The 26,941-nt window shown below is 40.0% G+C and overlaps 4 protein-coding genes and 1 long non-coding RNA gene across 6 annotated transcripts; 3 read left to right on the top strand and 2 right to left on the bottom strand.

Annotated features, from left to right (window-relative positions):
• Positions 1 to 336: 336 nt before the first annotated feature.
• On the top strand, positions 337 to 3,418 carry LOC105220710 (fibrous sheath CABYR-binding protein). The gene is made up of 7 exons (XM_011197172.3): positions 337 to 670; positions 748 to 851; positions 918 to 989; positions 1,105 to 1,738; positions 1,805 to 2,429; positions 2,494 to 2,698; positions 2,761 to 3,418. Exons 1-7 carry the CDS (start codon positions 580 to 582, stop codon positions 3,145 to 3,147), a joined length of 2,118 nt encoding a protein of 705 aa, XP_011195474.1. The 5' UTR covers positions 337 to 579; the 3' UTR covers positions 3,148 to 3,418.
• Positions 3,419 to 3,590: 172 nt separating this feature from the next.
• LOC105220704 (microtubule-associated protein futsch) lies at positions 3,591 to 16,640 on the bottom strand. Its single transcript, XM_011197158.3, has 11 exons — positions 15,492 to 16,640; positions 7,481 to 14,244; positions 7,059 to 7,405; positions 6,807 to 6,882; positions 6,223 to 6,742; positions 6,102 to 6,159; positions 5,801 to 6,030; positions 5,233 to 5,744; positions 4,806 to 5,166; positions 4,393 to 4,742; positions 3,591 to 4,299 (listed from the first exon to the last, which is right to left on the bottom strand). The coding sequence occupies exons 1-11, from the start codon at positions 16,282 to 16,284 to the stop codon at positions 4,111 to 4,113; spliced, it is 10,200 nt and encodes a 3,399-aa protein (XP_011195460.1). The 5' UTR covers positions 16,285 to 16,640; the 3' UTR covers positions 3,591 to 4,110.
• Positions 16,641 to 16,935: 295 nt separating this feature from the next.
• On the top strand, positions 16,936 to 18,069 carry LOC105220695 (splicing factor 3A subunit 2). The gene is made up of 2 exons (XM_011197147.3): positions 16,936 to 17,149; positions 17,214 to 18,069. The coding sequence occupies exons 1-2, from the start codon at positions 17,050 to 17,052 to the stop codon at positions 17,915 to 17,917; spliced, it is 804 nt and encodes a 267-aa protein (XP_011195449.1). The 5' UTR covers positions 16,936 to 17,049; the 3' UTR covers positions 17,918 to 18,069.
• A 369-nt stretch (positions 18,070 to 18,438) lies between these two features.
• LOC105220680 (mucin-19) lies at positions 18,439 to 26,233 on the top strand. Of its 2 annotated transcripts, none has more exons than XM_011197136.3 (10): positions 18,439 to 18,594; positions 18,734 to 18,945; positions 20,102 to 20,971; positions 21,042 to 21,689; positions 22,302 to 24,070; positions 24,135 to 24,331; positions 24,421 to 24,814; positions 24,887 to 25,057; positions 25,133 to 25,237; positions 25,369 to 26,233. In XM_011197136.3, the coding sequence occupies exons 2-10, from the start codon at positions 18,771 to 18,773 to the stop codon at positions 25,516 to 25,518; spliced, it is 4,479 nt and encodes a 1,492-aa protein (XP_011195438.1). In that variant the 5' UTR covers positions 18,439 to 18,594; positions 18,734 to 18,770; the 3' UTR covers positions 25,519 to 26,233. The 2 variants fall into 2 exon arrangements, with proteins under 2 accessions (XP_011195438.1, XP_011195429.1); XM_011197127.2 differs by having other exon boundaries at positions 19,715 to 20,971.
• LOC128921835 (uncharacterized) lies at positions 18,442 to 19,719 on the bottom strand. The gene is made up of 2 exons (XR_008471142.1): positions 19,030 to 19,719; positions 18,442 to 18,491 (listed from the first exon to the last, which is right to left on the bottom strand). It is a non-coding gene; the product is annotated as an uncharacterized LOC128921835 (long non-coding RNA).
• Positions 26,234 to 26,941: the final 708 nt, after the last annotated feature.

Below are 26,941 nucleotides of genomic sequence, written 5' to 3'. Positions count from 1 at the left end.
GAAAGGGAATTTTCTCAACTGTAATACTGGTGTACTCAACTCAAACGAGATAATAATGTAACAATAGAAACTTACCGAACGAAGTGAACGAATCAGCTGTGATGTTGCGAGAGTATAAATTGATAAATTCTTTTGCAGCGCCAGAAAATATGTTGTTCTAGCAACCAGACAAGTTAAATCGATAACAATGGTCATAAAACATTGGTTAAACAGATCGAAATAATAATTGAGACAAGACGGCATTCCAGATAAATAAACAAATCCATATTGAGAGCAAAACAAAAATTCAAAAACAATGCTTGAAAGTATTGAAAGCAATTAGAAAATGACAATTTAAATATTTTAATATTTATAAGAAAAACACTAAGAAAAAAATTGTCTGAAAAAATTCTAAATTTGTGTAAAATTTTCCGTAAAAAAAACATAAACTTAAATAAGAAAAAAAGAAATAATAATATTAAACCATCGCAAAATCTTTCTTTGCAAAATTCTTGATAAAAATTCGCAGTATTTGAAAAAAAAAAACAATAAAATCTTAGTGAAATATAAAATTGCTAAATGGTGTGATAACGCCGCGAGATGGCGAAGAAGGGTGGAGTACAACAATTACAGGCCGACATACAAACCGATGAGGACTTTGAGAAGTTCCTCGAGCGACCTGGTCTATTGGGTAAGCAGTTATTGGTGCCTAATAGAGAATTTTCATATTTTTTTCACATTCCATTTTCGATTACTTCGCTGGTGTAGTGTTGGATATCTACTCAGAATGGTGTGGACCGTGTCTTGGTATGGTTGGCAGTTTGCGTAAAATAAAACTGGAAATCGGTGGCGATAATTTACATCTCGCGATTGTGAGTTGGAGCTCTACATTAAAAATTATTAAATAAATTTTAATTTTTTTTTTTAATTCTCAAAAGTGCAAATCGGATACGATCTCTTACTTGAAGCGTTTCTGCAAGAAGAGCGAACCAACATGGATGTTTGTTACTGTAAGTGAGCGGTTTAATTTATAAAAAAAGAAAGAAGATAATAATATACCCTTATCCACGAGAGAGCTCAACTTTTAGACCATCTCCTGTCATAACTCTCATATTCATTTTACAGAAAGGCAAAGCTACCAATCTGCTATTCGGCTCCAACACACCGAAGCTAATGAAACTGATTGCCCAAGAGCTCGACATGCTCAACAAGCCGCGCACATTCTACGATATTACCGAGCTACAGCCGGAGGAGGAGCGCCGTCGCAAAGTGAAATTGGACGCGCAGACGGAAGCGGTGAATAAAGAAAAGGTGGCGAAGAAGAAGAAGCGACATGATTATTTGAATATGATGACAGACATAATCATCGAGAACATACCCGATATGGGTGTGACAGTTTTTGGGCCGCAAGTTAATCGCGACATGTATAAGAAGCTAATCGAGCCGGCGGAAAATATGAAACTGCAGTGTAAAGATCGACGTGTCATCAATGTGAATCGTGCCGATTTCGATGTGGTGAACTATGCTTGCCCGAACCCGCTGTCCGAAGATGTGCTCGAGCAATTGGATCAAAAGGATTTGATGATGTGCTTTTGGAAAATGCCAGAAGATGATCGTCGGCCCATACCGGAGGTGTTGAATAAATATGCGCACGAACTGACGAAGGAACGACATGAAGTGGACGATCTTACTGAAGAGGAGATTGTGCATCCGCCGATTATAGTACCGATGGATTTGACAATTGAAATTGAGCTACAAGGTTAATAACACTAACATTTCTTAAGTGACGCAATATACATATAATTTCTTTATACTCCTTTTGCAGAGGGTGAAGAATGGGAGGATGAACCAGAACCGGAACCGGAGCCCCCACCGATGCACAAGAAAACGTTGCACGCCAAAAAAGAGGAACCACCATCGCCGGCACCAGCTGCAGCTGCACCCGAGCCCGTTGAAGGTGAAGAAGATGAAGGCGAAGAAGGTAGCGAAGGCGATGAAGGTGGTGAAGGCGGCGAAGCGGGCGAAGGACCCGAAATGCCAGATCTTCCAATGGAACCATTCGATCTCGATTTTGATTTAGATGACGGTGAAGAGGGCGAAGACGAAGCCGAACCCGAGGCCGAGGTTGAGATTATTGTACAGAAGCGTTATCGTAAGAAGATCATACGTATACCACCGATTTGGGTAGCGGGCAATGCACGCACACATGCGGCACTCATTTACGTCTTCTTCCGTCAACAAACATCCGGTTTCCTACCACCCGATCCGCCGCCAGAACCGCCACACATCATTATGGCCTTTGACGCGTACAAGAAACGTGATCTAATAAGCGTTATGGAGCGACTGAAGGACGATGTGCCGCGTTTCGGCTTCTTTACAAGCGACGAAGCCGATGAGGCTAAATTGATCGCCAATTCGGCATCGAAATATTCCGCCTTGCCACAAAATCCGTAAGTAAACTGTGTACAACTTTTGGTTGAAGTGCGGTAATTTGTATTTTCCTCCACCACACAGCTCGGACAAGATTGTATTCAAGGTTAACAAGCAAACCTCACACACAATGCTCTCATTGGCCACATATGGACCGAGCTATGTCAGTCCGGACGCTGTGATCGGACATGAGGAGGCGCTCAAATTCTTCCCCGAGTCATATAAGACCGCCGAACAAGAGGCAGTCGAAATAGCCGAAAGGGAATCTATGAAACCAAAGAAGAAGAAGGTAAGCGACAAAATTTGTTCTTGCTTTAAATACCTTAATTTTTCCATTCATAAACACTCTAGCAAAAGCGTTCCGTCAAGGGCGAGGCCGATCAAGCACCAGCCACCAGTGCTGAAGAGAGCGGTGAGAGTCGACCAACAACTGCACCCGATGGCGACGAAACCCTTGGCACAGACGCACAACTGGGCGACAGCGCCGCAGACGGTGAACAAGCGTCAGCCGCTGTGGAGGGCAGTGAAGCACTACCGGAAGGCAGCATTGCGGCGCAGGCAGACGCTGAAGCGCCACCAGCAGCAGCAACAGGTGAGGAAGCGGCACCAGCACCGCCCGCAGAGCACGCTGAAGCGGAGGGTGGCGAAGTAGCAACCGCTGAAGCGCCAACAGAACCAGAAGTACACGCTGAAGCGCCGGCAGAGGCAGCGACAGAAGAAGCGCCGCCCGCCGAATGAAATCACACAAACAAATTAAATTAAATTAGTGATTTATTTTGTATTTTATTAATTTTTGGAATTGATTTCAAACAATATTTATACAGCCGTTAGTGTGTATAAAACAGTTATATATACCATATATATATTTGATTACGGCATTAAATACACTTTAGTAATTCAAGCAAAAGCATACACAATACCCGTTAAATAATTAGCTTAGCTTAACAATGTAATTAGCAGTATTTAAAAATAGAATAAATTATGCTGAATATGTAACCAAATACATAGAGCTAGAGCTTTTCAATGCAATAATTCAAAGGGTCACGTTAACACAGGAAATATTTAAAAATAAATATTATAAATTAGTTTGGCATAACAAGGATTAATGACTTGAAATTCAACAATTAATTCTAATTTAATTTAATATATTAGGTTAGGTAACCTAAACTAACCTAATCTAACCTTAATATATTACATACATACATATATCATATACATATATAGGATTAATAGTTATAACATAATATTCAAAAATCTATATCTACATGCCTCACGTGATGCTGCACTGCACTAATGTCAATATGTAAATTTAATTATAAGTTAGTTACATAACTGTATTTTTGGGGTTTTTCACGCATTTTGTATAAATTCGCCGAATAATGGATTTTATGCGCCTTTGAGGTGCGGTCGCTTTTAGAAAAACGATACTGATATTCGTCGAAATGTGAAAGGCATCCATGTTGTTTTTGTTGTAACGGCAGAAAACATGCTGTAGGTACTTTTAAGGACTACTAACGAGTTTACAATACTTAACCGAATACAAATTTTGGTACGTTACAGTTCTGTCGACACGATTGTTGTATAAGGAATCGATACCTGGTTGCATATGCATCTTCCATATCGATCTAAGTATAGATTAGAAATCCACGCAACAACAATAACTACTATACAAGCTAAACACTAATGAGTTAATATTAAGTATTAATAGAAAAACGACTTGCGATCGATGTAGAATACGCGCAGAAAACCATTCTCATAGCCAGCGGCCACCAAGTGCTTGCCGTGATTATTGATATTGCAATGTATGGTGTTTATGCGCGTGCAAGGCGTCAAATGTACAGGCACACGACGCTGTTCGCTAAGATATTGCGCTTTGAGGGTTTTATCAATCTAAAGAAAAAAAGAAGAAGAAGAAGATAAGAAGTAGAAGAAGAAACAATTATAATATCTAAAAATTTATTATTTATTAACTATAATACACACCCTTGTCACCGGACCGAATACGAGTCCATATTTCTCATTGCAATCCTCCTCGTTGTAGCTCCAATCCGCCGTTGCAGACTTCGCCTCGAATTTCGGTATATCCATGCCATTCAGGCATTTCATATCCATTATGGCAACGGCTTGCGAACTGCGCATCGAATCGCGCATAATATCTTTCAGGTGCATCTCGCGTATATCCAGCAACACCACATCACCATTGTCGGTGGCATTGGCGAGCACATGCTGCACGGGGTTATAATGTATCTTATTGACGCCAGCGTTCATTTTGTCGATTGTCTCATTCTTGAAGACGATATTCGTCGGGTTTACAGCATATATGCAGCGGCCATCTGTGAATAGATATTATTTATAAATATCATCATATATATATATATTTCTTTGTATGTACTCACTGTTGGGCAATGAATCGGCCATTGAGATCGCTAGTGACTGCCAAATGGGCGACCATTCCAAGTCTGTCGCCTCGTTTTTGGTGATTTCCTCCTTCATAACAAATGGTTGTGTGAACTGATAGAGATCGTACATAATCAGCAGGCGTCGGGCAACAATCACTGCAATCACACGCACACCGGAGGTGTCATAATGCAAGGCCATGGCGCGCACATTCTTCTCACGTGTGTAGAAGAAATTCAACGGTACATAATGTGGCACGCCATCGATCAGCAAACGATTTAGATTTCTATCATTGCTCACATCCCAATAGGCGACACAGCCGTTGGAGAAGCCCGCAAATATATGCAGATGGCCAGAAAACTGAAATTATATTTGAAAAAAAAAGTATAATAAAATTCAAAATAATGGTGAATTGCATTTACACACCTCAGACCAACACAGCGCAGTGCATTGTGTGTCAACAAACGGATGTTGGCTCAAGTCTTTTTTGGAGAGATCTAACGCCAAACGCCAAGCTGGCTCCAATTGCAGCGTTGTGAACTTAGGCGTAGAATTCTCTGGAGTTTCTTCATCTAACATTTCATTTTCCACACACAAAGGCAACGCATACACTGCAATGGTATTTTTTGCTGTGCCCACAGCCACCAAACCCAGACGATTTGCCTGCGCATCATAACCCCCACTGGGCAGAAAAGTCAAACAGTGTACGGGACCATCCGGTATATTGATGGCATATTGTAGTTGGAGGTCGAATGATTTCGACTGCTCTGCCGATGTGACTTTGTACAGCCAAAGTAAGGTGTTGTCTACTTTCGGGCACTTGAAGCGTGTATATGCGCGACGTGTGCTTATGAGCAGATATTGCTCTTTGATATCCGCAGGTAAGGGCACCCAGGTTACGGTGTTTATGGCTTCACCGAGAAACGTGAATTGTTCATCTGAAATGTTGTGTGTGTTAGGGATTGGAGTCAAAAAGAAACGCTTCACTACTTACTCTTCACGGACATCGTCTCAAGCAGCTGCAATTGCGACCAATTCAGTTCCGCTGCTTTGCCAAAACACACTTTCGTTGCGCCTTTGCTCAGCTTTAAGTCGGACTTATAATGGAACTTCATGGAGCTTTCCATATCTGGTATATAGCTCTCATAGTCACTGCGTGCGCAAATCTTGTACTTCACGTCGACATCGGTAAATAACGGTACCGCGCTATAATTCTCTGAAGAACTAAAAATAATAATAATAAGAAGTAATGAAATTGAAAATTGTTTGCAAGAAAGAAAACAAATGCAACTTACAATTCTTTCCACAGCAGTTGCGCGGTGCCACTATAATCCGATTCACGCGGTGGATGCACTGTATAATAAAAAAAAAATTAAGAATTCACCACATTTCACCATAAAAATCAACCACACTTACGTCTATCTGCCGTTATGGCGTTTGACAACACCGCACTTGTTGTTGCCCTCTTCTTCACAGTCTTCTTCTTCTTCACATTTTTGCGCGTTTCTCCCGCTTCCGAGGAATTATCACTCTCATTATCATTATTATTACTCTCCTCATTCGAATCTACGCCTGAAGACACATCATCATCATCGCCGCTCGATTCATCATCGGTTTTAATGCCGCAATCCGAGCCATCGGCTTCGAACTCTTCATCGACCACTGTGCTCTTATGCTGTTGCAAAATGTGTTTTATCACATATTTGGCGATACGATAGGTTTTTGACGATTTCGCACAAATCTTACAGTTATAAACACCTTTGGTAATGGTGTCCTTTAACTCACAGCTTGCGAGGTGTGCTTTAATAGCGCTTAGCTCCTTGGCTGTGAATTTACAACCCTGTGCGGGACATTTAGCCGATCCAGTCGTTTCTAAGTCTTTCGCACATTTTTCCAACAATTTCTCCAGCTCCACGGGGGCAACGAACTCAACATGCTACGAAATGGAAATAAATAAGAATCTGCACACATACGAGGTATTTACAGCAAGCAGTACTCACATTCTTGGCATCTTTGGTCGAAAATATTCCCGTACTTTGCGAGTCACTACCGAAAGCTTTCAGCATTTTCTCCGCCCTTTTTGGAATAAAAAAAATATAAGTCGGATTAGAACCTTGATAAGTACCGGCGACCATAAATGGATTTAAGGACCTAAGTTCCACAACTAACGGTATTAAAATCTCAAATATCCCAGACTATGATATAGAGTCGCTCACTCTACCAAAACACCCTTAATAACAACAATAACTTACTTTTGCACTGAAGCCCGCTTCAGTCGTCCCACATTGTTCAAAACAGCTTTCTTGCTAACATCTGCGTCCTCTTTAGCCTCCGTCGCAGTTTCGGCAGGTTCTTCAACCTCCACGCGCTTGCTGCACAAACGCATATGACTAACAACACTCAACTTCGAGTATTCTTTTTTGCAGTAATCACAGGGTACGCGCGCGTCCGTTGCACCGCAAACTTCAATGTGCAACAGGGTGCCCAAAGCTGAGCGATAGGTGCGCTGGCACATGCGACAGGTCAGCGGATATTTGCCAGCGTTTACTTTCAAGAAAGCGGTCATGGCTTTCAAGACTTCGTTGCGGATTGTAACATTCTGGAAAATTTACGATAAAAATTTAAAACTAAAAATTTAAATCTTTAAAAATTTATTTATTTTTGTTGTACTCACAATTGGTGTCATTTCGCCCACTATCCAACCAACACCGTAATGTGTGGCCAAATGATTCGCCCAGGCATCGCGTTCCATTTTTTGCAAGCAGAGTCCACAATTAATCCAACTTGCTTTCGACTTCTTTGCTTTGGACTCTGCTGTGAGCACTTCGTCTGTCTCCAGCTGCGAGCGATTGGTTATCAGCAGGAGGCGTTCATTAAATGTGCCGCGCGTCTCAAGATCCACCACTTCTCCTCGTCGGCCTTGCGATTTTTCAGTTGGTTTTGGCGATTCGCTGTCCGCTGGTATGTGAGGTGTGGCCAGTAGAGCTTTCGGCTTGCGTCCACGTTTTTTTGGCACTTTTAAAGGTGTCTCAAACTCAGTTGTCGCATTCGCAGCTTCAGTTATATTAAGACTTGTCTGAGATAGCGTCTCGTTCAAGTCTTGCTGGCAGCTTTCCTGCGTAATATCAATTGTTTTCTCAGCTTCCGCAACACCGTTACAAACCACATCTTCGGTGTCATTAGGAAGCGATGATTTTGGTTTGCGTCCACGCTTTTTACGCACCACTGGTGTACTTTCTGCAATTGTCACTGTTTCGTTTTTGTCTTCCACAACTGGTTCCTCTACCAACTTGCGCTTTCTACCGCGCTTGTTGGTGCTTGCTTCCGGTGTCTGTTCTATAGTAGGTGTGGAGGTTGTAAACTCTTGTTGAACGGCACGTTTCTGCTTTTTCCTTTCATTAGTCGCCGTTTTCACACTTTCGCTCATTGAACAATCAATGCTGTTTTCAGTCGGTTCGGCAAGTTCACTTTCAACTACCAGGCTTGCTTTTGGCGTTGTTGTATCAGCAGCATTCACTTTTAATTTCCTACCGCTCTTTATACCAGATTTAGTTTGCAAAGTCTCGGTTTCGCCTTCTTTGGCTACCGCTTTCTTGTTTTCATGTGTTTTGGAACGGCTTTCACGCACGGAAGATTTCTCATTAACCACTGCATTCTTCTTCGTTAAATCTTCTTCAATTGCTGTCGCAGTTCCATGCAAGGAAACATCTTTATTATCAACAGATTTAGTTGTTTCTGTGCTCTCTTCCACAGCCGACGCATGACTTGAGTCAATAAGGGGTGTTTTAGGTTTATGTTTACGTCCCCCCTTTGATCTAGGCCTTGCTTTTGTTTCTTTAATACTTATTACAGAATCCACCGAAGCACGTGTACTCGTGTTGGGACTATTTACAACGTGTGTGACCTCATTTGCTGCAGTGTCTTGCAAGGTTTGCTCCAAAACATTTTCTTGTGGCTTCTCGGATACCTCTGTTTCAGTTTCTACAGCAGCACTATCTGGGTTTTCAGCAGTTTTCGATGTAGTTACATTTTCAGAATTAACATCCAAGCGTACCTTTTTACTTGGCGCTTGTGAATCTTCAGTTGTAGTACTCTCAGCAACAATAACAGTATCACCTGCATATTCTACAGTGTCTGTGCTATCTTCAGAGCATCTATTACGTTTCTTACTCTCAGAACACAATTGATCTGTTACGTTGGTAGCTGTGGCTATCGCTTCTTTTATTGAACCTTCCTTTTCTTTCCCTACTTCCACGTTTTTTCCTTCGCTATCACTGTTAGGACTTTTAATTTTGTTCATATCTGACTCTTTAGCTTTATCTGATGCTGTTAAACCAGGTTCATTGTCTTCTTCCTCGTCATCATCCGCCGGCGATGTATCATCGGTTATATTTATGTCATCATCTGATTCATGTAACACACCCCAACGCTTCTTTAACGGCACACGTCGGTTCGTTGACTTTCGTCCCTGTGCAAGCTTTGACTTTCTCGTTGTAGTCTTGCCAGTAGCGGAAGAGCTTTTCACCGAGCTATCACTTAGTGAGACGTGTGGGCTCTCACGCTCCGTAGTGCTATAGTTCACTTCGCGTGTTTTCGTCTTCTCAGCACTGGTGGTTATTGTGAGTATATGCTGCAGATTATTCTCAATATTATGTGTACTTGGCGAATTATGGTTGAAACCTAGAAAATCAGATTTCACATTTCCAGGTTTTGCAACATCTTCAGCTAATGAAGTGCCTGCTTTCGGCGCCTTTTCAGTGGAATTTTGTTCCTGTGGCTTTTCTTCGGTTATCACATGTAAAATATCACAGTTATTTGAAGTCTCATGAACTTCTGCTGTCGCAGTTAATGCAGAACTTACTGAAGCATCAGAATTCTTGGCATTGGACTGCAACTCACTACCGTTCGCAATGTTTGGACCATGTGCCTCCTGTTGTACTAAATTGCCAAGTCGGTCAGTCTTTTGCTCACAATTTTCCGGTAGCTTCTTTTCAGTGTTATTTTCCTTCAAATTTCCTTCTGCACTCGCCACTTCCTCTTCTTTCTCTTTACTTGTTTTACCAGAATCAGCATTTTCAAGCTCACTCGTATTCTGATCTTTATTAAATTTAGTCAAAAGATTATTTATTCCTTTTATAGACAATTGATCAGCGATGGCCTCTACTGTGGTCTTCTTAAATGGATTTTTGGCTGGAGTTACTTTAGTTTCCTCTCCAGCTGCCTTTACAGCACTCAAAAGTAGATTATCAGTAGAAGAAGATTTGTCAGCTAATAAATCAGCTTTGATATCCGTACCAATGGATTTTCGCTTGCGAATTTTAGGTGGATGCAATAGTTCGGATATTATCGCAGTTTTACGCTTTAATTCACCTGATTTCATTGGTGCTTCGTTGTTAGATGGCATATTTGGTACGGAAATGTCAGACGCGGCAGCTTCACTAGTTGATCGGTCACTTTCCGATGCAAGTAAAACAGTATTCTTCTCGGCGACTAGCACTTCTCCGGTAGCTGCACTCACGTTTACATCAACATTTTCAGGCAAAGTGTGCGATAGTGTCTCTGAATCCTTGACTACGGTTTTCACTTCTTTAGTTTGTACAGTGTTTTTATTAATACTTTCTACCTCCTCATTAGTATCTTTGTCCAGACTAGATGGGATAGCGATCTCTTCTACAACAGCTTCATTCTTATTTAATTTTTGGTCCGACGACGCTTCGTTGATATTTTGAGATACTGACTTTGCTTCTATAGTAGCTTCTTTCTCATTTACTTTGAGATCTTCGTTCTTCTTTTCAACTCCTTCATTAGCCTCTCTGTTCTGACTAGATGGGTCAGCGATATCTATCTCTTCTATACTAGATACTTTATCATTTAGTTTTTCGTCTGAAGACACCTCATTGATATTCTGTGATATCGAAGGAGCATCATTCTCATTTAGTTCTGGATCTTCATTCACCTTTTCTACATCTTCATTAGTCTCTCTGTTCAATTTAGATGTGACCACAGTCTCTTCGATAGCAACTTCTTTCTCATTTAGTATTCCGTCGGAAGACGCTTCTTTTATATCTTGGGATACCGACTTTACAACTTCTTTCTCATTTACTTTTGAATCTTCATTCAGCTTTTCTTCGCCTTTCTTAGCCTCTCTGTTCAATTCAGATGTGATAACTGTCTCTTCGATAGTTTTTTCATCTGATTTTTGAACTGAAGACGCCTCGTTCGTATTTTTAGGCAACGCTTTTGTTTCCCGTTTCGTTTCCGGTACACTTGCGGTTGTCTTCTTGCGTTGAACCAAGTTGATTTTGCCTTTCTTAAAGCGTGGTAGGCGTCTTGGCGCAGCATTTGAATTTTCACCAACAGCAGTCTTCACATTTTCACTGGATACAACATTCTTTTCAATAGTCAAGTGGTTATTAGGAACCGGAGTCAATGTGGAGACTTCCGTGGGCTCGCCTGGACATTCAGCTTCCGTTTGAGTGTTTCCAGTGTCACCTTCGGTGCTAGTTGTTCCACCAACCTCTTTCACACTTTCACCTAAAATTTTGGGCTTATGAGGACTAGGTACTTCAGCAATATTTTTTCCTTCCACAGCTGCTGAGTTAACGTTTGCGTTGACTTCGACCGATGGTACGATTTCTGTATGTTTATGATCCACATCCGGTATTGAAGCTGTTGCTTGACTAGTCTCTATTGCGTTGACAGTTAACGGTTCCTCCGATGTTTTGCTCTCAGTTTTGTCTGCATCGGTAATATTTTCTTCCACAGTCACGATAGTTGTTTTTGCCAAGTCTGCATCCGCTAAGGGTAGTATTTGAACTGGATTGGTGTCCGAAACTACAGCACCAACAGTTTCACCGATTTGTCTAATAGATTCTCTCATACCGTTATCGATATTCTTCACAATTACTCCAGTTGAGCTACTTTCTTCAAAACTATCGATTGCACCAATTTCAATATTTTTAACAATTATTGGACCCACTGTTGACTCCGTTAAACTATCCGTTGTTACAACATCTAGATTATTTACATTTTCCATATTATCGTCTTGTGTCTCCTCATGTATCGTGTCAAGACGTTCGGTGCTCTTTGTGAGTTTGAATACTTCTTGAGTGCCGACTTTTGTTTGTTCACTATTGATTTCCAATTTGTTTGAAGCAGCAACCGCCTTGAGAATATTCTCCTCGCTGATAGTGATGATTTTACCGATTTGCATTTCGTCGGAAGCCATTTCGGGCTCAAATAACTCGGGCAAGTTTTCGGCATTTGGCACATTACAGGCATCATATATATCTTGCTCAATTAGTTCACTCTTCACGCTCTCTGTGCGATCGCGGTACGGAATACGCAGAGGTGAGAAATTCATTGCGAACGAAGCATTCAAATTTAGTTCTTCCGGTGAGAGTTCCAATTGCATATCCTCAGTTATGGGATTCTCAGCCGCCAACGAAGCAATGAAGTCCACAGCAGATAACGGCGCATCCGATTCATCGCCACTATCTAACAGACAAACGGAAGATTTGTTGTGCGCATTTTGATCTGAATCAGCAAACTTCTGCGGATTGGGCGGCAAGGGGTTTTTGAATTGTGGAACCGCTAGATTTTTAGCTTCTGGGTATACTACAGTGGCGGTATCGGTTGTGAAGGGCGTGGCAACTGTTGTTGTTGAAAGCTGCTGTTGTGGACTATCATTATGTATTGTAGTACCTTTGTAAAACTCTGATAACGGTGCCATGGGAATGTTTGGTGTTTGGTTTATGGGGGGTTCGGTTAGTTTTTGTATTGAAATCGCCGCATTATTGTAAAGTGCCGGGAAATCTACACTCGCTGTATTTGTTTGTGGTTTTATCAGGGTTGGAGCTGCTACATTAATTTGGGAACTACTGGTTTCATTCATGCTTACATTACCCAACTCCTCAGCATTTCCACTGGTCTTTGTCGCATTTTCAGTTTTACGCACGACAAGAAAATGTTTGGCTGAGTTTGCATTCTTAAGCTGTATGGCCTTGACAAGCTCAGCTATCTTATCCGATGACAACTTCAATTTATCCATCGAGACAATAGTGCGATTATTAAATTTGGCCCCCTTTGGTGGCAATACATTTTTCACCAAAACAGACGAGCTTGGCAAGACTTTCGTCTGGGAACTTGGACTTGAACTTGTTTCCTGCGTTTTTTGTGTAGTTGCCTTTGGTTCACTTGTGTCCATTGTTACTTCGGGTGTTGACTCTATTTTCGGTGTACCAAAACCCAAAGCCGTTAGATCAATCTTCTCATCTTGTGATAGAACTTTGTTCTCCAATACAATCAGACTTTTTGGCGCTTGTGTAATGGGGATTGGAACAGCAGGTGTTACGAAATAGGTGTTTTTCAAGAAATTCTCGTTTGTTTTCTCTGCAGCATCGCTCTGCGGCTGTCCCATTTGGCCGACTTTAATCAGGGTCGTTGGGAAGGGTGTCTTGAATGTTGAAATTGTGGGTAGAGGCAAATCTTGCGAGTGTGTAACCACCGGAAATGGTTGTTTTAGCGGAGAAAAGAGTGGGAAATTGTTAAATTGTGAATGTTCATTGTTTTGGTTGTCAGTGGTGGCAACAGTAGCGGCCGTATCGTGAAGCGTTTCTGTTGGCTTCTTTGGTGGGTCTTTAAAGAGCGTGCTTGATGTGTTCTCTGCGGATGTTAAACCTACATTTGTATGTGTTATCAATGGCGCACTTTTGGCTTTCTCTTTTGATTCTGGACTTTGCTTTATGACCTTTTGAATAAGCTCTGCTCGGTTCTGCTTATTTTGTACTGGTAGTTTCTTGCAACGTATAGTCGCTTTTGGTATTTCCATTGACTGTGTGGTATTAAGCGCTTTGTCTGGGGACTGTGCAACGGTTTTGCGCATTGTTACATTACCAATGCGTCCAACTAAGCGCGCAACATCAACAGCACGTGTGCCAGCAGTTTCCTCCTTTACGGACGACACTTTGGCTGCATGGAAACTGTAGTTCTTTATATGTAAGGGACTATTTGCGTTCCCTTTTTCCACTTTGTTCTCTTTTGCATTGGAAGATGTGGCACTTGCAGTAGCAGCATCAGCACTAAAATCGAGTACACGTGCTATATCCTGTGGTGTTTTAGCCGGTGATGGTTTCTTCGATTGTTGCACTTTCGAAATGTTTATGAACTCTTCCATTGCTGACTTAGGTTCATTACAGATTACTTCAGTTGTAGTTGGAGTATGTGGTGACTTCGAGACGTTTGCAACGCTTGGTGATTGCGGTGCCTTTATAGCTGCCAATTGCTGTCGTTTCAAAATCTTGCATTGTAATATATATTTCACATTTTCTAAGCGGTGCTCGGGCACTATACGCAGTGTAGGTGATTCTTCGCCGGGTCGCGTTATGGTTATCTTTGGTGTAACAAAAACTTTCCGTTCAACTGTAGGCGACTTGGAAGCTGCAAAAAAATTACTAGATTAATTCACTTCTCTGTATATAGAAAAATATTATAAACCACTTTTAAGCAGAATTTAACTTGTGAGTAGTGAGTTAATTCTGTTTGAATTCTATTATATATTTTATAAAGCATGGTCTCAAAAATATTAAAAGGCTTTCTTTTTATTTTTTTTTTACATTTTTTCGCACACATTTGTATACATATTTTTTAACCTCACTCTCACTCTTTTTTCGCATTTTTTTAATTGTTACCTTTTAAAAATATTATTGAAAATATAAACTTGAGATTTTGAAGATTTATCTACCCATTAACAGGATTCGAACTATGACCCTAAGTACAGCTACCGTTAATTACACCCCCGCATTTCATACTTAAGCTAGCGAAGCATGCCAAAAATGCCGAACAAACGCCACATATCTAGCAATTATTTTAACAAAAAGGTAATAAAAAAAAATATTTACCCTTTTATGGTGCACGCTTTAAACATAACATAAATTTTATGTAGCACTTAATATGGTAACATGGTTATATGCATATTATTATTATTTTTTTTTTTTTTCAAATTCGGAACAAAAATTTAGCTATGTATTTACATCGAAAATGCATTGATTTTTTTTTAAGACAAAATATTAAAAACAGTTTGAAAAGTGTTTGTTTTTAGTGTTGTAACAACAGAAAACTATTTTAAAATATTTTCTTGTGTCCGTAATTCCAAAAATAAAAATCCACAAAGGATTTATGAATGTAAACAGTTCACAGAATTTTGGAATTTAAGCTAATGCAGCACTCTAATAATATGCAACGTGCAATAAATCATATTTTTAAGCAACAACTACAAAATGCATACTAATAGTGTTTATAAATAAAACATATACTAAAAATATTATACATATAACAATGACACTGGAATTAGACACAGACTCAACTATGCAGAGAAAGTAAAGCAAGCGCATATTGCATTTTTTTATTTTTGAGCAAAAAAGTTTTATGACGATGTATAAAAAACGAATAAAAAAACTGTATATAACTATGAAGTGCTCAAATGCAACCACGCCTCGAACTCGCGACCTACAATTTAACGAACAACAACACTAACTACTCAGCCACGCGTGCATGAAATATGTTGTGGATAAATGTTTGCCATACTATAGATTTTTAATCAGAATATTAGATATATATTATTTAAAGACTCATAATTTGTTTAGGACATATACGTTTTTGTTAGTCATAATGAAGATCTTACTTACCCGTTTGAGCTGCAATTGTTGCATTCATTGGCGAAGCATTAATTATAGGTGGAACAACTATTTCCGTTGCAGCTGGTACTAAAAGACAATTTTTCAATGATTCCAGCGGTTTTATAGCATTAAATATTTGTTGCGTTGAATTAGTTGTATTTGGCGTAGAATTGCTTGTAGCAGTGTATGTTGTAGTTGCGATTGCTGGTACGACGGCTTGTGCAGTTGTAGCAATTAATGACGAAATTTCTGCTTGCATTGGTGTATTAGCCAGTTTGGCACTAAACTGAGATTTGGACTCATTTGAAGTATTATTTAATTGCAATTTCGGAGCAACACTAGTTTGTGTAGACTTTTTCTTTTCCTTAGCCAATGCTTTTAGCTTTTGCCTACCGATGGCTTCGGCCAATTTGCGATCTAAACCAGCTTGTTGCAATTTTTTCGGATCAATTACCATAATTTTTCGTATGACACGTTTGCCACCGTTAGGATTTTGATTTTGCTTAGAGACTGTTGCATCCATTGAAGTAGTAGGAGTATGCGTAACTTGTGTCTGGTTCAAATGCTGAACGATATTAGCATTTTGAGATTGACTTTCGTCCACAGGATTTGTCGTACATTCAACATCATTTGTAGTTGAGCTGATAGATAATTGAGCATTATTAACACTACCGCAATCAGCCGCAGTATCGACACTCTCATTGAAATTTGTTGCTGCTCGGTTATTCATAGTAATCACATTGTCCACTGTAAGAGACACTTTTGGTGTTACACCAACATTTAACGCCTCACTAGCACTCATCTTTAATTATTAAACCACTTGTTTTGCAATTTTGATTTTTACATTATATACATATATATTACATCAGCTAAATGCTTCAAACAATTACGCCTTTTTGATCTTTTCGCTTGCAGAAATATTTCATAGAGGTTTCGAAAAAAACACGAGCATATGCACATTCACGAATAAATGAAACGCACGTGCTTATGAAATCACGCAAATTTAACACATAAATATATGGAAAACTTTTAACACTTTTATATTATATTAAGTAGGTACTCAATGATATTTAAAAACCTTCATTAATTAATTTTTAAAGCTTTAACGCGCACCTCGTTGTCTACTGTCGGAAGAAAAATTCTTACAAATGTCACAAACTACGGCGAAGGTATTTGAGAATGGGCCAGAACACAGGGTGTATAAACGAAAATCAGTTACAAATTTTAATTACACATATGCGAGAAATAATAATATAGGAATCATAAAATGCAAAGAAACAAATTAAAATATAAATATAAATTTTAATTATTTTTTTTCATTTTTGTTTTATAATTTCTGTGTAAATTTTGAATTTTTGAACGTTTAGCAATTATTCATAAGTTTGTAGTTCCATTCGGCAACGCTGTTAAAGTGTCAGGAATGAAACGAAATAATAAATGACAGTTCCACATCAGTTTTTGACATTGTAATTTTGTAAACTATACATATGAAGGCACATTGAATTAATTTTTCTGTATTTGAAAACATATTATAGTGTCTACTTATTGGTGTGAAATAGTTTAGAAAATGGATTTCCAAAACAGAGCCGGTGGAAAAACCGGCAGCGGTGGAGTTGCATCATGGTCGGAAACAAACCGTGATCGCAAAGAGCGGCTAAGGCAACTAGGTGAGACAATTTCTTTTATGCTTTTACTAGTTCATCAATTACAACTTTATTTTTTCTTCTGTAGCGTTGGAAACAATTGACTTGAACAAGGATCCATATTTTATGAAAAATCATTTGGGTTCATATGAATGTAAACTTTGTCTAACACTTCACAACAATGAGGGCAGTTATTTGGCACATACGCAGGGAAAAAAACATCAAGAGAACTTGGCGCGGCGTGCTGCAAAGGAAGCCAAGGAAGCACCCTCCATGCTAGCACCGGAGAAACCACGAGTTGAACCGAAAAAATTCGTTAAAATTGGTCGCCCTGGTTATCGTGTGACTAAGCAACGTGAACCCAGTAATGGGCAACAATCTTTACTTTTCCAAATTGATTATCCTGAGATCACCGAAGGTATCATACCTCGTCATCGTTTCATGTCCGCTTATGAGCAAAAAATCGAACCACCAGATCGTAAATGGCAATATTTGCTATTTGCTGCGGAGCCATATGAAACTATTGCATTTAAGGTGCCATCGCGTGAAGTTGAAAAAACCGAGGGTAAATTTTGGACACATTGGAATCGCGATACAAAGCAATTCTTCTTACAATTCTCCTTCAAATTTGAACCAAAAATCATACCACCTCCGCCACCACAAATGCATCGTGGTCTTGGACCTGCTGGTGGTTTCCCAATGCCCGGACCACCACGCCCACACCACATGTTCAATGGAGTACCACCACCACCGCCAATGGGTGTGTTACCGGTACCGCCACCACCCATGTGAGAGGAGGAGACAACTCCCGTCAGCAGTGGAAATGGTTGATTGCTACGGAAGTTGTTAACAATTCATTTACAATTTTAAGCTACGTTTAATAAAAATGATGTCTAATAAATGAACCGTTAACATTTTCAATAAAAAAGAGAACAAAACATAAATATTTTATGTATAGAATGGGGTACTGAGGTTATACAAAATGTAAACAACTACAAATATAATTCACAATAGTTTGTTTGGGTTAGCAGGAATTGCAAAGCCATTTATTGCCATTTAAGGTTACAATTGCGAATAATTTAATATAAACCCTTCATAAAAATATGTTTTTAAATAATTTATAAAGAAGTTGTAATACCATATATATAGCTGTATATTACTTTTCACGTAAACATTGTAAAATGACTCCCAACTTCATAGGTTAGGAACTCAATTTACTTTTATACTTATGCATGCATAATCTGGCAACTCTTTAGCAAATTCCACTTTTACCACACGTTCCTCTTTGTATGTTTCGTTTCAGTATACGGCAGACATTTTCAAAGTACACACATAGAAAAGTGACCGTATGTAGACGAGGGAAAAGCTAAAAATTTTCCAATTAAGATTTCAGTAATCAGTGTAAATTAAAAAATTCAACAAATACAGTGTAAAATTAACGTTTTCTGAAACGTTTAAATAAAAGCAAGGTTGGTACGCATTTATAAACCATAGGGTGGTGATTTGAAAGTGATACTAGTAAAAAAAATATATGTACCTACATACGAATTTTGATAAACGTAATGTGTGTGCGATTAATATAAATTAAGTAAAATACATTTGTTTTAGCATTTTTATCAATAAATATACTGCGTTTCTAAATAAAATGAGTACGGTGGATGCGAGTGGTGGAACTGGTGGCGGTGGAGCACCTGGACCAGGAGGTAGCAGTGTAGGGGGTGGCGGTGGTGTAGGAAGTGGCGGGGGACCCGGAGGTGGAAATTCAAGTGGAACTCTAGGCTCTAATTTGGCTGGTATGGGAGCAACGCAGTCAACGGGAGGTGAGTGCAGACAAAAATTCACACATTTTATATTAGGATCTAAAAAAATAGAGCCCCAAATGTACGTATTTGACACAAACTTACACATGTTTGGTTATAATTTGTATCCGTCGCTCAACGTATATAAAGAACTGCGATTGCCTTTATGTATTGCAGTTTTTATAGCATATTTGTGTGTGCGTTTGCTATTTTCCATTTGCTTATGTATTCGCGTTCTGTACCAAAACTTATTCCCATCGTTCCTCTCCATTCCAATTGGTGTTATCGTTGCAGTGTTGTCGTGGCGTTGAAATTTCTTATTATTTTGGCTAATGTCATGTAAAAATATATATAATTTCTTCATAGAGCGTAACAAAAACACGTATATTATAGTTATACTTGTTGTTATTGTCGACTTATTAATTTAAATATGCGTTATAAAAATTTTCCGAAACTAACAAAAATATGATAGCAAAAATGCTATGTATTCTAAATGAAATGCTCACATGTTTTTCTTCACTGTAGCATAAAAACTGATTTCCCGCGTACCCATGTTATATGTATGTAATCCTTGTTCTGATAATAAAAACAACAACTTGTAAAAATCATAATTATGTAGATTTAAAGTGTGACATTTTCCACATATTAATTCTTCATATTTCGAATTACTCGATATTCGAAATAATATATGTCCAAATATAGTGTTCCATGAGTGTAGTTGTATTGTTAAAAGTAGCACGCAAATTCTACAACTTGTTATCTTTGTTTTGCTTGTATAATTCTTTCGCAGAAGCACAAAAAAACATAAAAACCCATTTCATACAACCTAACCTCATTCATCAAAACGAACAACATCAGGCAACAGTGCATTCAACAGTGTCCGCTCTCCAATCTCCAATGACATCAACTATTACGACTACAACAACTTCAATTGCAAGACACCAACAACAAACGCACAATATTTCAATTTTACCCAATCCCTATACAACAACATCAAGTGCAAATAATTTACAAACTCCCCCTATCCATTCACCCGTACACACTGCACACCTACCTACCAGTGATATACATTCCCATTCACACAATCAGCCCCATTCTTACAGTCAAAACCATACTCATCATGCTCCCCTGCAGTTTATTAAAACAGCACAAATCCATCCATATTCTTTTAATCCAGTTTCAGCAAAAATTTCACACGGCAATATGATTAACACCAGTTCAACTGGTGGTGGAAATATACAAATTGGAAATAACGTCGTGAGTGGCGTTAGCACTATAATGACCAGCAGCGTTTCAACAGCTGGCGCTATAAAAATGACTACAGCTGGTGGCGCTATAGCGACATCTATTGGCGGCACACCTATTGCCCTTAATGTAGCACAATCGCCTTCAGCTATTCGTACTATTGGCGCGGGCGGACAATCGACACAGGTGCGTGTTGTCATGCCCACCAATATTATACCGATCAAACAATTCGAAGGTGCCACAGGTGTGGGCCGTACGCAGATCACAGCACTACCAGCGGGCGTTGCGGGCGTCACTTCGCGCACTGTATCCAATACATCGATAACTGTAACGAGACCGGTCACACAAACCACATATCTGCCGCGTGCGGGTGTAACGGCTACACAAATGACACCAGTGGGTGCTGGACAAAGGCTTATAACACCAATACGTACAGGCCCGGGTACCGGAACAATGAGTGCCGGTGCAACGGTGACGGGGCTAACAACAGCGGGTAGTTTTGTGCGTGGTCCTGCCGCTGTCAATCGTAATACAGCATCGCCAGCGACTTCGGTCATATCGCCGGCAACTAGTACAACTTGGATGCAAACCAACACGGGCGGACAAGTACAACTTATAAGAACCATACCACAGCCAGCACAAAAACGTATAATCACTGCACAGGGCATGACCACAACTAGTGGCGCCTACAACAACGCTGGTATTGGCGGTGGTCTCGGAACATCGGTTAGCGGCACAGTGCTTGCTACCACGCCGCCGACAGTTGTGCAGACGGCAGGCGGTGGTCAAAACCAGCAACAATGTAAGTCTAAACATAAAAATTATTTCAGAATTTTTTTTTATTTAAACTTTTTTTTTTTACTTTTCAATAGCTACAATTCAAGCAGTGTCATCAGCTGGAGTGTCACATAGTCAGCCACAGTCACAGCAACAGCAAACGTACGTTGCAACCTTAGCTACTGTGCTGCCACCACGTCAACATCAAGCCACATTAGTTTATTCATCGAATGTGGCAGCAACGTCACAGCCACTTACGCAGCAAACGCAACAATTCAATCCGACACTAGCAGCTGGCCAGCGACTTGCTGTGGCCACACAACTAACTGGCGCAGGTACTTCCGTGGCAGGTACAACATCACGCCAAATACGCCCTATACCTATACCGAAATCTTTCTCTGCCGCCAAGTTGAACACGACCAGCATAAGTATACGTGCACCAAACATAACATCAACCATACAACCGGTCGGTGGTGGTGTTGTCGGTAGCGGTGTTAATACTGTGGTGGGCCAGGGCAATACAAATTCTAATAATTCGCCACGCAATACAACTATGAGTGGCATAACAACAGGTGTTGGCAACAATGTCATGCCGACATCGAATTTACCCACCACCCGTATAATACAACTGCAACAACAGCCGGGCAGTTCTACGCAACCGCTTATTGGCTCAACGGGTCGCATTTCGGGCAATGTCATGTTCCAGCCCATTATTGTCAACACATCAGGCACGGGCAAACTCGGTGAGTGTGTTTGTACAACTCATATATGCACATTATCTTATATTTTATTGTAATAATTTCACAATTTCAATGCAGTTTACGAGATGAAATAATTCAAATGTGTAACTAAATGAATTTAAATCTGGTTTTGAACAAAAATAAATACTTATTTTGATTGTTACACGAGACACGCAAATTTTCGGTTTAAGTTCAATATTTCTCTATTATGAAAGTAAAAGTTGATTAATTTGAAGTGAATTAAAATGTAAGGCTGTGTTTACAATATAGAATTTGCAAATGTCTATTCTGTGCGTGTGTATTATGCCGTTAATAAAATTCTGTCGCAATAATGTAGTCTGACCAACAAACTACGGACGGTGTGAGGTGTATGTTACACAGATAACTTCATTGAATCAGCATTACTAGTGACATATTGTATTTGCCAGACGTAACGTTAATGTGAATTGTTATTCGCACTTTTATCGCAACAAATTCAATTTATGTGTGTGTAATATCAATAACTACAAAAACAAAAACAAAGCAGTGTTTATTATTTTAATGAAGTAAATCGAGCATAAATAGTAACAGAGCACTTTAACTAATTCCATTTGTGTTTAATGTTTTTCTAAATAGTTTCTGGTCTACGGCAACCGGTTTCGATGACAGCCAAACCCTCACTGACTATAACACCATTCGGTTTGGGTAAGTTACCCGCTGGCGGCGGCGGCAATGCAACACAAGTGGGCGTCAATTTACCACCACAACAGAACGTAACGACGAGCATACAATCATCGTTAGGCGGTGGTGGTGGTAACAATTCGCCCGCTTTATCAACGAGTACGTCCACATCAAGTGGCGGCGGTGTTACAAATCTGTCCGCCGCACAATTGGTGAATGTTTCACAGGCTGGACAACTGTTAACCACGCAGAACTTAGTGTCATCTGGCGCTGGAGGTGGCGCCACTGTACTGCCCTTGGCCATAACATCGCGCGGCAGCAATATTCTCACGGGCACCATAACACCACTCAAAAATGCCGGCGCTATAACAGTGGGCAAAGTGATGACTGCATCGAATGCAAGCAATTTGGATAACAATAGCGTGCCAAGTGGCGCTAGCATCATAACAAGCAGCGCCGGACCACCGAGTGTGTACATACATCAAGCGAACACAGCGCATCGCACACATGGACCGAGTGTCAGCGTAAGTGCCACCAATTTACATGCGACGTCGTCGGCGTCAAGCAACAATACTACGGTGCTCACAGCGACCGGTGGTGGTGGTAGTGGTGGCAATATACCCACCTCAGGTGGTGCTTTTCTGCCACCAGGCGGCACTATTTATTATGAATCTGTGCCGGCGAGCTCAGTGCAAGTGTCCACTGGCGTGCTATCGCTCACAACCACCACTGCAACGAGCAGCACTTTGCCAATAACGCAAAATCAGCTGGCGAATGCGGTGTCTGCCTCCAATTTGGCCATCTCATCATTGCCCTTCGCTGCATCCGCCGCTTCGCACGCGGGCAACTCAACGGCCACATTTACGGTAGTGCCATCGACAGGCGGGCGCTCGATTGGACAACTACAAATACCGGTGTCCAGCGCGACAGGATCCCAAATACAGGCGGTGCCACTGCGTTTCAGCGCACAACTGCCTTCAGCGCCGCAGGGCGTGGTTAATGCCAGTTCCACCAATACAATATCGGCGGATTCGATTTCCGTCTCGCAGGCAACGCAGCAATTGTTGCAGCACAGCGGTGTTACAGCTGGCCAACAGCTACTAATACCCGCTTCAGTAGCATCGGGCGCACATCATGTTGGCAATAGCTCCACCACCGCAACACTAACGGGCGCACAGGGTCAGCATGTGGTCATACCGCTGCAGACATCGATTAAAGTGACCGGTGGTGGTGCTGGCTCAACGGTAGTCTCTAATTTCTTACGAAAACGCGATGCAGATGGTTCACCTATACGCGCTGCCAAAAATCTTGCACCCACCTTACTCTCCATGGGTAGCGGTAGTGGAAATGTTGGCGGTGCCGCCATTTTATCAAATGTAACGTGCTCGCCAGCCGCCTCCTCGGTGGGTAGCGCATTCAGCATCACGTCGGTGGCATCCTCATCCGCATCCTCAATGGCCTCGTCACAGACGACCACGTCGTCAACGCTCACAACGGAGGCATTGGCGAAGAAGGATCGTGCGCAGGCATCAGTGTCTGGTAGTGCCATTGGTGCACAGCGTGTGGCGCGCGCCGAGTCGCCCGCTTCGTCGGATGGCTCCACCACGGTGTCGGCAAATTCTTCACCGGGCGTAGAGCAACAGATGCAAGATGGCAATATGATGATGATAAATCATATGCCACAGGGTACAAACGAATCCACACACTTTAATCCTATCAATGAGGTAAGTCTCTTATTTTACATAATAAACTAAAATTTGCAATAATTTTATTATTTATGCCTTACAGATGTACGTAAACCACCATGGTAATGTCAACGTGCAACATAACGTACTCATGAGCGGCATATCGGTCACACCGAGCAGCTCACGCACTTCCTCGCTGGATCATCATCCGCAATTGCATGCGCCGGTGGCAACAAGTACTGCCCGTCTCAATGGTGCGCCCGCTGAATGTTCGTCGCGCAAAAGAAACAGACGTTCAACGTAAGAATGTGTAGAAGAATGGCGTAAAATGCAAACGATAATAATTTTCTCTCTCATTCTCCTCTCTTTTCTTTTTGTCATACTTATAGCAACGACAGTCAACTTTCGAGTCACAGTCAAAGTTCACTTACGCTCCCACCACCAACAGCAACTGGGGTTGCCGCCGCAGCCGCCGCCAGTCACATGAGTAATAGTAATAGCGGCAACAATAGTCACTATGAATTGCCTTCCGCAACTGGCAACGGTGGCATGCTATTAGCGCCAGTACACGGCTCAATGGCGCCTGGCGCTGCTAGCGGTACGACCGCACACCAATATGACGGCAACAATGCGAATGCCAATGTTGCTGGCAATGTCAATGTTGCACATAATAGCACCAGCAATCATAAGAATAACAATCTGCCAGCCACCACGGGTAATAAGGAGAATGCCAAACCGACGGAGTTTACATTGCGACGGCCGCGTAACTTTACGCTGCTGCATGTGAGTTGAAATCAAATTATTTCTCGAAAATAGATAATTTAAATGTTTTTTTTTTGTGTGCCTGCTTTACAGACCTATAAGCAAAGCTGGAAGACGGCCAACAATCATTTTCAGCGTTACTCAGATGTTAAACCGCGCGAAGAACGCCGGCCCACCGTTATTGATTTGGCCAATCAGACGAATGTTATGGGCAAATTGAATGGCTGGAAAATACACCATTTGAGCTCGCAAATGGAGGATTTGGTGAGTGTATATGTTAAATAACAGTTGTTTATTTTAGTTATTTACATTCTGCTTTTCTTTAACTCTTTCTTACAGTGTGAGAACGAATCGCACGGACTGGATCAGCTGAATAATATGCTGAAGCAAATGGAGACGCATGAAAAGAATCCCGAAACTGAGCGTATAAACGAATTGCTGAAGGTAAATTTGTTTGCTTTCAAATAAAAGAAAAATCGAATATTATCGATAAATATTTTTAATGCATTTTCGATTTCGATTATCGATAAATATTTTTAATGAATTTTCGATTTCGCTCCATTCTCTCCCTACAGGGCAACATACAGCGCAGCAAAATCATTGTTGACGGCATACATGAAGCACAAAGTCAAATAATGAAAATTTTCGACCACAAATCGCACATATCGGACATACTGCAGCGGTGCGCATCGAAGCGTAATTTTAAGAAGCGTGAAAAATTTTAAACACTCAAAGCGGCATTGGCATTTGTAAAAAACAAAACAAAAAATCGAAAAACAAAAAAAACTTAACGTTATTTAAACATAATCAATTTTAGCAAACTTAGTTTATAATGCAATCTAGTAAACATTAATTAAGTAACTACACTCTACGATTCTTGTAAATGTACATAACACATATATATATGCTACATATATACAAGTGCATTATTTAATTATTATTTTTTTTAATGAAAGTTTGCAAAGCAAGAGAAGAGAACTTATTGTACATAAATATGTAATATGTAAAGATGATATTCTGTCTGTGTGTTTAATTTTGCAACCAACTTTCGTAAAAAGGATAAAAAGTATGCTTTTTCTAATCTTATGCTTCAAACTGTATGTGTGTGTACACTAAAAAACCGTTATGTTCTGTTCTAACAAACTTAGAATTTGCACATAAACTCATTTAAGTTACTAGGGTTTTAACAAACAAACAAACAAAAATTGTAAAATAGTTCATAAGCTTATCTCGCCTGTAATTTATATTATATAAAATCCTTTGGGGCCTATTAAAGCAATTCGGAAATAAAAACTTGCAGCTAATTGTAGATAACAAATAAAAAAAAAATAATATTTATATATATAGATGTCGTTTCAAAAACAAAGAAAAATGGCCGCCATAAATTAAGTTGGAAAGTTTGTAGAGTTAAATAAATGTTACAATTTTAATTAATTTAAATTTTGTTGATTCTTTTGGTGGAATTTTTTTATGGGAAAACTTTTATGGACAATTTTGTTCCAATGAGAAGGCTTGCAAAGTATTATTATTATTTTAGAGAAAAGAGAGATAAATTTCAAGGATTTTACTAACTAATTGTTATAATTTTGTAAACTAGTTGCATTTTCGATCAGTTCTACAACACAAATCGATAGTATCGAAAATGCTATGAGTTCTTGGGCGGATTTAAATGGATAAAAATATGTGTTTCAGACGAAATTTCTTGTGCCAAAACGTTGGAAATTTTGAAAAAAAAAAAACATTTGTATGTTATACTTGTATAAATAGATTCTGTCAAATAAATACCCGGAAATTCTGAAATTAGTTGTAAAATGGGTTATAAACTCCACGGTTTTGGGAATAGTTCTCATTCTACCCATAGATTCTTAGTATCCATAGACTATGCGGGTAACATTTTAAGGCAGTAGTCTGCTTTAGAAACTGAAAAAATTTCAATTTTTTTGAAAGGGAAGGCAATGATTGCGGTAAACGGAATTTTAAGACGATAGTGTACTATATTTAAGGCTAAAAAAACAATATTTATTATTAAAAAATATTGAAATTTTTTCAAAGTTTTAAGTATTTTTCTGGAGCGCCTTTCTGGAGTCAGCACTTGTAAATCGGTGCCGGTGATGGAGGTCAGTCGAACCAAATTTTTTTTTTTAATTT

The sequence above is a fragment of the Zeugodacus cucurbitae genome, chromosome 4 (assembly GCF_028554725.1).
Source record: "Zeugodacus cucurbitae isolate PBARC_wt_2022May chromosome 4, idZeuCucr1.2, whole genome shotgun sequence".
Lineage (NCBI taxonomy): Eukaryota > Metazoa > Arthropoda > Insecta > Diptera > Tephritidae > Zeugodacus > Zeugodacus cucurbitae.
Note: the sequence above shows the minus strand (reverse complement) of the source record. Positions and strands in the feature narration are given on the sequence as shown.

Bases quoted from the DNA above. Each gene is read 5' to 3' on its own strand.
- LOC105220680 (XM_011197127.2), top strand. From the start codon at position 18,771: ATGAGTACGGTGGATGCGAGTGGTGGAACTGGTGGCGGTGGAGCACCT. The intron at 20,972-21,041 runs GTAAGTCTAAAC...ACTTTTCAATAG, and splicing joins TGGTCAAAACCAGCAACAAT to CTACAATTCAAGCAGTGTCA. The intron at 25,058-25,132 runs GTGAGTGTATAT...TCTTTCTTACAG, and splicing joins GCTCGCAAATGGAGGATTTG to TGTGAGAACGAATCGCACGG.
- LOC105220710 (XM_011197172.3), top strand. From the start codon at position 580: ATGGCGAAGAAGGGTGGAGTACAACAATTACAGGCCGACATACAAACC. The intron at 852-917 runs GTGAGTTGGAGC...AATTCTCAAAAG, and splicing joins ATAATTTACATCTCGCGATT to TGCAAATCGGATACGATCTC. The intron at 2,699-2,760 runs GTAAGCGACAAA...TAAACACTCTAG, and splicing joins TGAAACCAAAGAAGAAGAAG to CAAAAGCGTTCCGTCAAGGG.
- LOC105220695 (XM_011197147.3), top strand. From the start codon at position 17,050: ATGGATTTCCAAAACAGAGCCGGTGGAAAAACCGGCAGCGGTGGAGTT. The intron at 17,150-17,213 runs GTGAGACAATTT...TTTCTTCTGTAG, and splicing joins AGAGCGGCTAAGGCAACTAG to CGTTGGAAACAATTGACTTG.
- LOC105220704 (XM_011197158.3), bottom strand. From the start codon at position 16,284: ATGAGTGCTAGTGAGGCGTTAAATGTTGGTGTAACACCAAAAGTGTCT. The intron at 6,160-6,222 runs GTAAGTGTGGTT...TTTATTATACAG, and splicing joins CGCCATAACGGCAGATAGAC to TGCATCCACCGCGTGAATCG. The intron at 5,745-5,800 runs GTAAGTAGTGAA...ACAACATTTCAG, and splicing joins TGAGACGATGTCCGTGAAGA to ATGAACAATTCACGTTTCTC.